Raw genomic sequence first — 14,909 nt, 5'->3', positions numbered from 1 at the left:
ACCTCTTGTGTCATGTGACCTCTAGTCGACCCACCTGTTGGAGAGTGTCATGTGACCTCTAGTGTCATGTGACCTCTAGTGTCATGTGACCTCTTGTGTCATGTGACCTCTAGTGTCATGTGACCTCTAGTGTCATGTGACCTCTAGTCGACCCACCTGTTGGAGAGTGTCATGTGACCTCTAGTGTCATGTGACCTCTAGCCGACCCACCTGTTGGAGCGAGTGTCATGTGACCTCAAAGTGTCATGTGACCTCTAGCCGACCCACCTGTTGGAGCGAGTGTCATGTGACCTCTAGTGTCATGTGACCTCTAGTGTCATGTGACCTCTAGTGGACCCACCTGTTGGCGCGAGTGTCATGTGACCTCTAGTGTCATGTGACCTCTAGTGTCGTGACCTCTAGCCGACCCACCTGTTGGCGCGAGTGTCATGTGACCTCTAGTGTCATGTGACCTCTAGTGTCATGTGACCTCTAGTGGACCCACCTGTTGGAGCGAGTGTCATGTGACCTCTTGTGTCATGTGACCTCTAGTGTCATGTGACCTCTAGTCGACCCACCTGTTGGAGCGAGTGTCATGTGACCTCTAGTCGACCCACCTGTTGGAGCGAGTGTCATGTGACCTCTAGTGTCATGTGACCTCTAGCCGACCCACCTGTTGGAGCGAGTGTCATGTGACCTCTAGTGTCATGTGACCTCTAGTGTCATGTGACCTCTAGTGTCATGTGACCTCTAGCCGACCCACCTGTTGGAGCGAGTGTCATGTGACCTCTAGTGTCATGTGACCTCTAGTGGACCCACCTGTTGGAGCGAGTGTCATGTGACCTCTAGTGTCATGTGACCTCTAGTGTCATGTGACCTCTAGCCGACCCACCTGTTGGAGCGAGTGTCATGTGACCTCTAGTGTCATGTGACCTCTAGTGGACCCACCTGTTGGAGCGAGTGTCATGTGACCTCTAGTGTCATGTGACCTCTAGTGTCATGTGACCTCTAGCCGACCCCCTGTTGGAGCGAGTGTCATGTGACCTCTAGTGTCATGTGACCTCTAGTGTCATGTGACCTCTAGTGGACCCACCTGTTGGAGCGAGTGTCATGTGACCTCTAGTGTCATGTGACCTCTAGTGTCATGTGACCTCTAGTGTCATGTGACCTCTAGTGTCACATGACCTCTTGTGTCATGTGACCTCTAGTGTCACATGACCTCTTGTGTCACGTGACCTCTAGTGTCATGTGACCTCTAGTGTCATGTGACCTCTAGTGTCATGTGACCTCTAGTCGACCCACCTGTTGGAGCGAGTGTCATGTGACCTCTAGTGTCATGTGACCTCTAGTGTCACATGACCTCTTGTGTCATGTGACCTCTAGTGTCATGTGACCTCTAGTCGACCCACCTGTTGGAGCGAGTGTCATGTGACCTCTAGTGTCATGTGACCTCTAGTGTCACATGACCTCTAGTGGACTCACCTGCTTCCAGCAGCTCCTTCACCACCCTGAAGTTGGAGTGAGACACGCTGTAGTGCAGCGCCGTGTTGCCGTTGCCGTCCGCCATGTTGACCACGTGGCGCAGCACGGCCGGCGACACGGCGCCGAAGCCCGCCAGGTAGTCGTCCACCGCGCCGGCCGTGGCCGCCTTCTGGCTGGACACGCGGAACCACTCGTGCTGCACCGTGTTCACGCACGCCCTCTGTGGACACACGCAGCACAGCGCTCCTGTCATATAGAGGATCTTTACTGGCGTACAAGCAGCTCACAAATACATTTACAGGATCTTTGACCAGCGTCTTTGCAGTAGATCATAAACAACAGAGCACTCCTGTCAAAAAAAGGATCTTTGACAAGGATTTTTGCAGTAAATCTTTATAAACAGAGTGCTCCGGTCAAAATATGGATCTTTGACTAGCATTTTGGAAGTAGATTATGAAAAACAGAGTACTCCGGTCAAAATATGGATCTTTGACAAGCATTTTGGCAGTAGATCTTTAAAAACAGAGTACTCCTGTCAAAATATGGATCTTTGACTAGCATTTTGGAAGTAGATTATGAAAAACAGAGTACTCCTGTCAAAATATGGATCTTTGACAAGGATTTTTGCAGTAAATCTTTATAAACAGAGTACTCCTGTCAAAAACAGGATCTTTGACAAGCATTTTGGAAGTAGATTATGAAAAACAGAGTACTCCGGTCAAAAATGGATCTTTGACAAGCATTTTTGCAGTAAATCTTTAAAAACAGAGTGCTCCTGTCAAAATATGGATCTTTGACAAGGATTTTTGCAGTAAATCTTTATAAACAGAGTACTCCTGTCAAAAACAGGATCTTTGACAAGCATTTTGGCAGTAGATCTTTAAAAACAGAGTACTCCTGTCATAAAAGGATCTTTGACAAGGATTTTTGCAATAGATTACGAAAAACAGAGTACTCACGTCAAAAAAATAATCTTTGACAAAGATTTTTGCAGTAGGTCTTTAAAACCAGAGTACTCCTGTCAAAATATGGATCTTTGACAAGCATTTTGGCAGTAGATCTTTAAAAACAGTGTACTCCTGTCAAAAAAAGGATCTTTGACAAGCATTTTTGCAGTGGATCTTTAAAACCAGAGTACACCTGTCCAAATATGGATCTTTGACAAGCATTTTGGAAGTAGATAATGAAAAACAGAGTCCTCCTGTCAAATTTTTTTTTCTTTGACAAGGATTTTTGCAGTAAATCTTTAAAAACAGAGTGCTCCTGTCAAAATATGGATCTTTGACAGGCATTTTGGCAGTAGATCTTTAAAACCAGAGTACTCCTGTCAAAATATGGATCTTTGACAAGCATTTTGGCAGTAGATCTTTAAAAACAGAGTACTCCTGTCCTAAAAGGATCTTTGACAAGGATTTTTGCAATAGATTACGAAAAACAGAGCACTCCTGTCAAAACAAGGATCTGTGACAAGGATTTTTGCAGTAGATCTTTAAAAACAGAGTACTCCTGTCAAAAAAAGGATCTTTGACAAGCATTTTGGCAGTAGATCTTTAAAAACAGAGTACTCACGTCAAAAAAATTATCTTTGACAAAGATTTTTGCAGTAGATCTTTAAAACCAGAGTACTCCTGTCATAAAAGGATCTTTGACAAGGATTTTTGCAATAGATTACGAAAAACAGAGTACTCCTGTCATAACAAGGATCTGTGACAAGGATTTTTGCAGTAAATCTTTAAAAACAGAGTACTCCTGTCAAAAACAGGATCTTTGACAAGCATTTTGGCAGTAGATCTTTAAAAACAGAGTACTCACGTCCAAAAAATTATCTTTGACAAAGATTTTTGCAGTAGATCTTTAAAACCAGAGTACTCCTGTCAAAATATGGATCTTTGACAAGCATTTTGGCAGTAATCTTTGAAAACAGAGTACTCCTGTCAAAAAAAGGATCTTTGACAAAGATTTTTGCAGTATATTTTTAAAAACAGACTACTCATATCAAAAAAAGGATCTTTGACAAGGATTCTTGCAATAGATTATGAAAAACAGAGTACTCCTGTCAAAAAAAGGATCTTTGACAAGCATTTTTGCAATAGATTATGAAAAACAGAGTACTCCTGTCAAAAAAAGGATCTTTGACAAGCATTTTTGCAGTAGATCTTTAAAAACAGAGTACTCCTGTCATAAAAGGATCTTTGACAAGGATTTTTGCAATAGATTACGAAAAACAGAGCACTCCTGTCAAAACAAGGATCTATGACAAGGATTTTTGCAGTAGATCTTTAAAAACAGAGTACTCACATCAAAAAAAATATATCTTTGACAAAGATTTTTGCAGTAGATCTTTAAAACCAGAGTACTCCTGTCAAAATATGGATCTTTGACAAGCATTTTGGCAGTATATCTTTAAAAACTGAGTACTCCTGCCATAAAAGGATCTTTGACGAGGATTTTTGCAATAGATCTTTAAAAACAGAGCACTCATGTCAAAAAAAGGATCTTTGACAAGCATTTTTGCAGTGGATCTTTAAAACCAGAGTACACCTGTCCAAATATGGATCTTTGACAAGCATTTTGGAAGTAGATTATGAAAAACAGAGTACTCCTTTCAAAAAAAGGATCTTTGACAAGCATTTTGGCAGTAGATCTTTAAAAACTGAGTACTCCTGTCATAAAAGGATCTTTGACGAGGATTTTTGCAATAGATCTTTAAAAACAGAGTACTCATATCAAAAAAAGGATCTTTGACAAGCATTTTTGCAGTAGATCTTTAAGAACAAGAGTACTCCTGTCAAAAACAGGATCTTTGACAAGCATTTTGGCAGTAGATCTTTAAAAACAGAGTACTCACGTCAAAAAAATTATCTTTGACAAAGATTTTTGCAGTAGATCTTTAAAACCAGAGTACTCCTGTCAAAATATGGATCTTTGACAAGCATTTTGGCAGTATATCTTTAAAAACTGAGTACTCCTGCCATAAAAGGATCTTTGACGAGGATTTTTGCAATAGATCTTTAAAAACAGAGCACTCATGTCAAAAAAAGGATCTTTGACAAGCATTTTTGCAGTGGATCTTTAAAACCAGAGTACACCTGTCCAAATATGGATCTTTGACAAGCATTTTGGAAGTAGATTATGAAAAACAGAGTACTCCTTTCAAAAAAAGGATCTTTGACAAGCATTTTTGCAATAGATCTTTAAAAACAGAGTACTCATGTCAAAATATGGATCTTTGACAAGCATTTTGGCAGTAGATCTTTAAAAACTGAGTACTCCTGTCATAAAAGGATCTTTGACGAGGATTTTTGCAATAGATCTTTAAAAACAGAGTACTCATATCAAAAAAAGGATCTTTGACAAGCATTTTTGCAGTAGATCTTTAAGAACAGAGTACTCCTGTCAAAAACAGGATCTTTGACAAGCATTTTGGCAGTAGATCTTTAAAAACAGAGTACTCACGTCAAAAAAATTATCTTTGACAAAGATTTTTGCAGTAGATCTTTAAAACCAGAGTACTCCTGTCAAAATATGGATCTTTGACAAGCATTTTGGCTATAGAACTTGACAGAGCCTTGCACCGATGACAAAATAAAAAATGGATGTGAAGAAAAACATTCTCACCATCTCTTTACTGCTGACCTCCTTGGGGTCGCTGAGGTGACTTTGGAGGACGTTACACGCCGCCAACATCTTCTCGCTGAGCTCCTGCCTTCAGGAGCGTCACATGGTCACATGGTCACATGGTCACATGGTCACATGATCACATGGTCCGTCAACAACATCATCTCCAGCTGTCCTCACCTTTCTCTGGTCTCCAAACGGCCTTCCTCGGTCACGTCCACGTCCTCCGCTCCCTCCGGCTGGAACTCATCCCTCACACTCTTCTCCTCCTCCTCTTCCTCCTCCTCCAACTTCCGGAATCCCTCCGTTTCTTTCCCATCCTCATCCTCCTCCTCCTCGTCCTCGGAGGAGCTGCTGTCCTCCGAGCTGGAGTCGTCGCTGGACGTGGTCTCATAGCTGATCCACAAGGGGGCGCCACACAAGTAAAGATCACAGAGTCTCATATCTGATCCACAAGGGGGCGCCACACAAGTAAAGATCACAGAGTCTCATATCTGATCCACAAGGGGGCGCCACACAAGTAAAGATCACAGATGAAGGAGTGAGTTCATGTGGTCTCATAGCTGATCCACAAGGGGGCGCCACACAAGTAAAGATCACAGTCTCATAACTGATCCACAAGGGGGCGCCACACAAGTAAAGATCACAGAGTCTCATAGATGATCCACAAGGAGGCGCCACACAAGTAAAGATCACAGATGAAGGAGTGAGTTCATGTGGTCTCATATCTGATCCACAAGGGGGCGCCACACAAGTAAAGATCACAGAGTCTCATATCTGATCCACAAGGGGGCGCTACACAAATAAAGATCACAGAGTCTCATAGATGATCCACAAGGGGGCGCCACACAAGTAAAGATCACAGATGAAGAAGTGAGTTCATGTGGTCTCATAACTGATCCACAAGGGGGCGCCACACAAATAAAGATCACAGAGTCTCATATCTGATCCACAAGGGGGCGCCACACAAGTATAGATCACAGATGAAGGAGTGAGTTCATGTGGTCTCATATCTGATCCACAAGGGGGCGCCACACAAGTAAAGATCACAGATGAAGAAGTGAGTTCATGTGGTCTCATAACTGATCCACAAGGGGGCGCCACACAAATAAAGATCACAGAGTCTCATAGATGATCCACAAGGGGGCGCCACACAAGTAAAGATCACAGATGAAGGAGTGAGTTCATGTGGTCTCATATCTGATCCACAAGGGGGCGCCACACAAGTAAAGATCACAGTCTCATAACTGATCCACAAGGGGGCGCCACACAAGTAAAGATCACAGTCTCATAGATGATCCACAAGGGGGCGCCACACAAGTAAAGATCACAGTCTCATAACTGATCCACAAGGGGGCGCCACACAAGTAAAGATCACAGAGTCTCATAGATAATCCACAAGGGGGCGCCACACAAGTAAAGATCACAGATGAAGGAGTGAGTTCATGTGGTCTCATATCTGATCCACAAGGGGGCGCCACACAAGTAAAAATCACAGAGTCTCATAGCTGATCCACAAGGGGGCGCCACACAAGTAAAGATCACAGAGTCTCATATCTGATCCACAAGGGGGCGCCACACAAGTAAAGATCACAGAGTCTCATATCTGATCCACAAGGGGGCGCCACACAAGTAAAGATCACAGATGAAGGAGTGAGTTCATGTGGTCTCATAGCTGATCCACAAGGGGGCGCCACACAAGTAAAGATCACAGAGGAAGGAGTGAGTTCATGTTGGTACTCACCCGCCGTTCACGCCCACAAACTGCAGGTTCTTCTTGGTGCTGCTGGAGTCCGGGTGGCCGTCTTGTTTCTTCATGATGGACTTTAGCGATGGCTGACCTTGAGGAGCACGAGACAAAAGCTATGTTTGAGTCACCAATCATGCAACATTTCTCTTTTGTCAGGGCCTTTTTAGGGCTCGGTTACAATATAACTACAACTAACTAACATGGAGGCAGCCTGTTTATGAGACACTTGTTTGGTCCCCTTTTAACAGGCATTATTATTCCTTTTTAATATTATTATTATTGTATTATTTGTTGGACTGATTGATAGTCCATAAACAGTGTGAACATTGAGGTGGTGTCTGAAATCAGACTTCTTGGGGTCATCTTAGATGAAAAGTTGACATGGAAAGCTCATATATTGCATGTAAAAAATAATTTTGAACAAGTTTCCCATATAATACAATGAGAATGTTATTTTGCTCAATTATTCTACCTTATTTCAATCATTGTGCAGAAATATGGGGAAATAGAATAGAGAATAGAAAGTACTTTATTGATCCCTGGGGGAAATTCAGCACCACAGTTTGCTCACAATAGACAATAAACACTTAGGTATTTTTTACATGTGAATAATATAAATACAGTCCATTATACGGCCTTATTCACATGTGAATAATATAAATACAGTCCATTATACGGCCTTATTCACATGTGAATAACAAATACAGTCTATTATACAGCATTATTCACATGTGAATAATACAAATACAGTCTATTATACAGCATTATTCACATGTGAATAATATACAGTCTATTATACAGCATTATTCACATGTGAATAATATAAATACAGTCTATTATACAGCATTATTCACATGTGAATAATATAAATACAATCTATTATACAGCATTATTCACATGTCAATAATATAAATACAGTCTTATTATACAGCATTATTCACATGTGAATAACATAAATACAGTCTATTATACAGCATTATTCACATGTGAATAATATAAATACAGTCTATTATGCAGCATTATTCACATGTGAATAATATAAATCCAGTCTATTATACAGCATTATTCACATGTGAATAATATAAATACCTATATCATATACATACATACTGCCTTTATTTTTTTTACTTTTACTTCTTTTAGGGTAAAAAATGATTTTCAAGGTAAAACAAATTTTTCAAGGTAATTTTTTTTTTAATCAAGGTAAAAAATGATTTTCAAGGTAAAAAATGATTTTCAAAGAAAAAAATGATTTTCAAGGTAAAAAAAAAATTTAAGGTAAAAAAAATTTTTCAAGGTAAAAAATGATTTTCAAGGTAAAAAAAATGTTTCAAGGTAAAAAAAATGTTTTCAAGGTAAAAAATGATTTTCAAGGTAAAAAAAATTTTTAACGTAAAATTTTTTTTTCAAAGTAAAATTTTTTTTTCAAGGTAAAAAATGATTTTCAAGGTAAAAAATGATTTTCAAGGTAAAAAAAAATTTTCAAGGTAAAAAATGATTTTCAAGGTAAAAAATTATTTTCAAGGTAAAAAATGATTTTCAAAGAAAAAAATGATTTTCAAGGTAAAAAAAAAATTTAAGGTAAAAAAATTTTTTTCAAGGTAAAAATGATTTTCAAGGTAAAAAAAATGTTTCAAGGTAAAAAAAGTTTTCAAGGTAAAAAATGATTTTCAAGGTAAAAAATCTTTTTAACGTAAGAAAATTTTTTCAAAGTAAAATTCTTTTTTCAAGGTAAAAAATGATTTTCAAGGTAAAAAAAAAATTTCAAGGTAAAAATTTTTTTTCAAGGTAAAAAATGATTTTCAAAGAAAAAAATGATTTTCAAGGTAAAAAAAAAATTTAAGGTAAAAAAAATTTTTCAAGGTAAAAAATTATTTTCAAGGTAAAAAAAATGTTTCAAGGTAAAAAAATGTTTTCAAGGTAAAAAATGATTTTCAAGGTAAAAAATCTTAACGTAAAAATTTTTTTTCAAAGTAAATTTTTTTTTCAAGGTAAAAAATGATTTTCAAGGTAAAAAATGATTTTCAAAGAAAAAAATTATTTTCAAGGTAAAAAAAATGTTTCTAGGTAAAAAAAATGTTTTCAAGGTAAAAAATGATTTTAAAGGTTAAAAATTATTTTCAAGGTAAAAAAAATTTTTCAAGGTAAAATTTTTTTTTTCAAGGTTAAAAATGATTTTCAAGGTCAAATTTTTTTTTCAAGGTAAAAAAAGAAAAGAGCAATTGGTATTATTTTTAAAGTAGGAAATAGAGACCACACAAATCCACTCTTCATTAGGGCAGGACTATTAAAACTAAAGACTTGCATACTCTATTAGTGACGTTCAAAGCTAGAAGTAAAGTTCTTCCGAAGGACTTACAAAAGTTATTTGTGTTCACGTCTGAAGATGAGAACAACATTTTCAGTTCGGGTCTCCAAAGAGGCAAAAATTCCAGCGGAGAGTTGGTGCATGTGCCAAGACTTGTCTCTTAGAGACGCTCCGGCAGCGAGAAGCAGCATGTTCATGTGGGAATGTTGCAGTGTGAAGGAGCTTTGCCATCCTGTGGTGTGTCTTCTTCTATTTCTACCCTTCTTCAGGCAAGGAAAAGTATCTTCCATATGAGGAGGTGTGAACAAGTGATGACTTAAATCATGGTTCCAATTTCCTCATTTGCACCCCTGCTGGTGACATCTATCAAAATGAGGGTGGGCCCAAAAAGGAGGGATTTTTTTCAAATGGACTGTGTGTCGCTTTTAAAAGTGCTCCCCCTCTGGTCAACATATGAAATAACAAGTGTGTGCAAGAAATTGAAATGCCTTTGGCCAAAATTAATTAAAAAAAATAAATAAATATGTATATAGAGACATACTGTAATAACTTGAAGTAAATAATGAAGATTAAAAACCAATTGCCAACAAAAAAATTAAGTGTTTTTCTAAAATGAGTCTTTTTCTCACAATGTGTCGACTATTTTCTTACAAAATTGGGAGCAATTTCTCATATTCTTTCTGCTTCTGTAACGTTGCAATATTTTCTCATATAATTATGACTTTTTTCATGTAAACTTATTTGCTTTTTATTGCAAAACGGTGACATTCGCCATATAAAATTCTGACTTTTATCACAATATTGCCAATTTTTGTTGTTCTTGTAAAACAGTGGAATATTTTTGAGTAAAATGATGACTTTTGCCAAGTGAAATTCCCATTATTATTTTAATATTGCCAAAATTGTCAAGTTTGTGACTTTTGTCGAGTAAAATGACGACTCTTTTCATAAAATTGTCAAAATATTAAGCTTTTCTTGTAAAATTGCGTCTGTTAATGAGTAAAATTCAATTTTTTTATCATAATATTGCACAAATGTCCAGTTTTTCTTGTAAAATGAGGACTTTTATTATAATACAGCCAAAATCTTAAGTTTTACTTGTGAAATTGTGACCTTTTTCTTGTGAAATTCCAACTCATTTTTTATATTTGCATAGTATGTATATATTATTATTATTACAAGAATATGTGTGTGTGTGTTCTTGTATTTCTACCCTTCATGAGACATCAACGAGGAAAAGTATCTTCCATATGAGGACCGGTGAACAAGTTAGGACCGAAATCATGGTCCCAATACGGAAAACCGTCTCATTTTCACCCCTGCTGGTGACATCTACCAAAATGAGGGTGGTCCCAAAAAGGAGGGATTTTTTTCAAATTGACTGTGTGTCGCTTTTAAAAGTGCTCCCCCTCTGGTCAACATATGAAATAACAAGTGTGTGTAAGAAATTGAAATGCGTCGCCTTTGGCCAAAATTAATTAAAAAAAATAAATAAATATGTATATAGTGACATAATGTAATAACTTGAAGTAAATAATGGAGATTAAAAAACAATTACCAAGAAAAAAAATTCAGTTTTTTAATGTTTTAAAAAAAAAAACTAAAAGCAGTCTTTTTCTCACAATGTGTCGACTTTTTTCTTACAAATTTGGGAGCAATTTCTCATATTCTTTCTGCTTCTGTAACGTTGCAATATTTTCTCGTATAATTATGACTTTTTTCATGTAAACTTATTTGCTTTTTATTGCAAAACGGTGACATTCGCCATATAAAATTCTGACTTTTATCACGATATTGCCAATTTTTGTTGTTGTTCTTGTAAAACAGTGGAATATTTTTGAGTAAAATGATGACTTTTGCCAAGTGAAATTCCCATTATTGTTTTAATATTGCCAAAATTGTCAAGTTTGTGACTTTTGTCGAGTAAAATGACTCTTTTCATAAAATTGTCAAAATGTTAAGCTTTTCTTGTAAAATTGCGTCTGTTAATGAGTAAAATTCCATATTTTATCATAACATTGCACAAATGTCCAGTTTTTCTTGTAAAATGAGGACTTTTATTATAATACTGACAAAATCTTAAGTTTTACTTGTGAAATTGTGACCTTTTTCTTGTGAAATTCCAACACATTTTTTATATTTGCGTAGTATGTATATATTATTATTATTATTATTATTATTATTACAAGAATGTGTGTGTGTGTGTTCTTGTATTTCTACCCTTCATGAGACATCAACGAGGAAAAGTATCTTCCATATGAGGACCGGTGAACAAGTTAGGACCGAAATCATGGTCCCAATACGGAAAACCGTCTCATTTTCACCCCTGCTGGTGACATCTATCAAAATGAGGGTGGCCCCAAAAAGGAGGGATTTTTTTCAAATTGACTGTGTGTCGCTTTTAAAAGTGCTCCCCCTCTGGTCAACATATGAAATAACAAGTGTGTGTAAGAAATTGAAATGCGCCCCCTTTGGCCAAAATTAATACAAAAAATAAATAAATATGTATATAGAGACATACTGTAATAACTTGAAGTAAATAATGAAGATTAAAAACCAATTACCAACAAAAAAATGCAGTTTTTTAATGTTTTATAAAAAATCCTAAAAGCAGTCTTTTTCTCACAATGTGTCGACTTTTTTCTTACAAAATTGGGAGCAATTTCTCATATTCTTTCTGCTTCTGTAACGTTGCAATATTTTCTCATATAATTATGACTTTTTTTAATGTAAACTTATTTGCTTTTTATTGCAAAACGGTGACATTCGCCATATAAAATTCTGACTTTTATCACAATATTGCCAATTTTTGTTGTTGTTCTTGTAAAACAGTGGAATATTTTTGAGTAAAATGATGACTTTTGCCAAGTGAAATTCCCATTATTGTTTTAATATTGCCAAAATTGTAAAGTTTGTGACTTTTGTCGAGTAAATTGACATCTCTTTTCATAAAATTGTCAAAATATTAAGCTTTTCTTGTAAAATTGAGTCTGTTAATGAGTAAAATTCCATATTTTATCATAATATTGCACAAATGTCCAGTTTTTCTTGTAAAATGAGGACTTTTATTATAATACTGACAAAATCTTAAGTTTTACTTGTGAAATTGTGACCTTTTTCTTGTGAAATTCCAACTCATTTTTTATATTTGCATAGTATGTATATATTATTATTATTATTATTATTACAAGAATGTGTGTGTGTGTGTGTTCTTGTATTTCTACCCTTCATGAGACATCAACGAGGAAAAGTATCTTCCATATGAGGACCGGTGAACAAGTTAGGACCGAAATCATGGTCCCAATACGGAAAACCGTCTCATTTTCACCCCTGCTGGTGACATCTATCAAAATGAGGGTGGTCCCAAAAAGGAGGGATTTTTTTCAAATTGACTGTGTGTCGCTTTTAAAAGTGCTCCCCCTCTGGTCAACATATGAAATAACAAGTGTGTTTAAGAAATTGAAATGCATCCCCTTTGGCCAAAATTAATTAAAAAAATAAATAAATATGTATATAGAGACATACTGTAATAACTTGAAGTAAATAATGGAGATTAAAAACCAATTACCAAGAAAAAAATTCAGTTTTTTAATGTTTTAAAAAAAAAACTAAAAGCAGTCTTTTTCTCACAATGTGTCGACTTTTTCTTATAAAATTGGGAGCAATTTCTCATATTCTTTCTGCTTCTGTAACGTTGCAATATTTTCTCGTATAATTATGACTTTTTTCATGTAAACTTATTTGCTTTTTATTGCAAAACGGTGACATTCGCCATATAAAATTCAGACTTTTATCACAATATTGCCAATTTTTGTTGTTGTTCTTGTAAAACAGTGGAATATTTTTGAGTAAAATGATGACTTTTGCCAAGTGAAATTCCCATTATTGTTTTAATATTGCCAAAATTGTCAAGTTTGTGACTTTTGTCGAGTAAATTGACGTCTCTTTTCATAAAATTGTCAAAATATTAAGCTTTTCTTGTAAAATTGCGACTGTAATTGAGTAAAATTCCACCTTTTATCATAATATTGCACAAATGTCCAGTTTTTCTTGTAAAATGAGGACTTTTATTATAATACAGCCAAAATCTTAAGTTTTACTTGTGAAATTGTGACCTTTTTCTTGTGAAATTCCAACTCATTTTTTATATTTGCATAGTATGTATATATTATTATTATTATTATTATTACAAGAATGTGTGTGTGTGTGTTCTTGTATTTCTACCCTTCATGAGACATCAACGAGGAAAAGTATCTTCCATATGAGGACCGGTGAACAAGTTAGGACCGAAATCATGGTCCCAATACGGAAAACCGTCTCATTTGCACCCCTGTTGGTGACATCTATCAAAATGAGGGTGGTCCCAAAAAGGAGGGATTTTTTTCAAATTGACTGTGTGTCGCTTTTAAGAGTGCTCCCCCTCTGGTCAACATATGAAATAACAAGTGTGTGTAAGAAATTGAAATGCGTCCCCTTTGGCCAAAATTAATTAAAAAAATAAATAAATATGTATATAGTGACATACTGTAATAACTTGAAGTAAATAATGGAGATTAAAAACCAATTACCAAGAAAAAAATTCAGTTTTTTAATGTTTAAAAAAAAACAACTAAAAGCAGTCTTTTTCTCACAATGTGTCGACTTTTTCTTACAAAATTGGGAGCAATTTCTCATATTCTTTCTGCTTCTGTAACGTTGCAATATTTTCTCGTATAATTATGACTTTTTTCATGGAAACTTATTTGCTTTTTATTGCAAAACGGTGACATTCGCCATATAAAATTCGGACTTTTATCACAATATTGCCAATTTTTGTTGTTGTTCTTGTAAAACAGTGGAATATTTTTGAGTAAAATGATGACTTTTGCCAAGTGAAATTCCCATTATTGTTTTAATATTGCCAAAATTGTCAAGTTTGTGACTTTTGTCGCGTAAAATGACGACTCTTTTCATAAAATTGTCAAAATATTAAGCTTTTCTTGTAAAATTGCGTCTGTTAATGAGTAAAATTCCATTTTTTTATCATAATATTGCACAAATGTCCAGTTTTTCTTGTAAAATGAGGACTTTTATTATAATACTGACAAAAGTCTAAGTTTTACTTGTGAAATTGTGACCTTTTTCTTGTGAAATTCCAACAAATTTTTTATATTTGCATAGTATGTATATATTATTATTATTATTATTATTACAAGAACGTGTGTGTGTGTGTTCTTGTATTTCTACCCTTCATGAGACATCAACGAGGAAAAGTATCTTCCATATGAGGACCGGTGAACAAGTTAGGACCGAAATCATGGTCCCAATACGGAAAACCGTCTCATTTTCACCCCTGCTGGTGACATCTATCAAAATGAGGGTGGTCCCAAAAAGGAGGGATTTTTTTCAAATTGACTGTGTGTCACTTTTAAAAGTGCTCACCCTCTGGTCAACATATGAAATAACAAGTGTGTGTAAGAAATTGAAATGCGTCCCCTTTGGCCAAAATTAATTAAAAAAATAAATAAATATGTATATAGTGACATACTGTAATAACTTGAAGTAAATAATGGAGATTAAAAACCAATTACCAAGAAAAAAAATTCAGTTTTTTAATGTTTTTAAAAAAAACTAAAAGCAGTCTTTTTCTCACAATGTGTCCACTTTTTCTTATAAAATTGGGAGCAATTTCTCATATTCTTTCTGCTTCTGTAACGTTGCAATATTTTCTCGTATAATTATGACTTTTTTTTCATGTAAACTTATTTGCTTTTTATTGCAAAACGGTGACAT

General features: G+C 35.6%; 1 protein-coding gene across 2 annotated transcripts in view; it reads right to left on the bottom strand.

Moving 5' to 3' along the window:
- Positions 1–14,909, bottom strand: part of kank1a (KN motif and ankyrin repeat domains 1a) — a 135,130-nt gene that overhangs the window by 14,706 nt on the left and 105,515 nt on the right. For both annotated transcript variants that reach the window (XM_061931810.1, XM_061931801.1), the window contains exons 5-8: positions 6,824–6,920; positions 5,260–5,475; positions 5,080–5,167; positions 1,462–1,681 (exon numbers count right to left, since the gene is read on the bottom strand). In XM_061931810.1, coding sequence (XP_061787794.1) covers positions 1,462–1,681; positions 5,080–5,167; positions 5,260–5,475; positions 6,824–6,920 — 621 coding nt within the window. The remainder of the gene's footprint in view (positions 1–1,461; positions 1,682–5,079; positions 5,168–5,259; positions 5,476–6,823; positions 6,921–14,909) is intronic.

This window comes from Nerophis lumbriciformis, linkage group LG03 (genome assembly GCF_033978685.3).
Source record: "Nerophis lumbriciformis linkage group LG03, RoL_Nlum_v2.1, whole genome shotgun sequence".
NCBI lineage: Eukaryota > Metazoa > Chordata > Actinopteri > Syngnathiformes > Syngnathidae > Nerophis > Nerophis lumbriciformis.
Note: the sequence above shows the minus strand (reverse complement) of the source record. Positions and strands in the feature narration are given on the sequence as shown.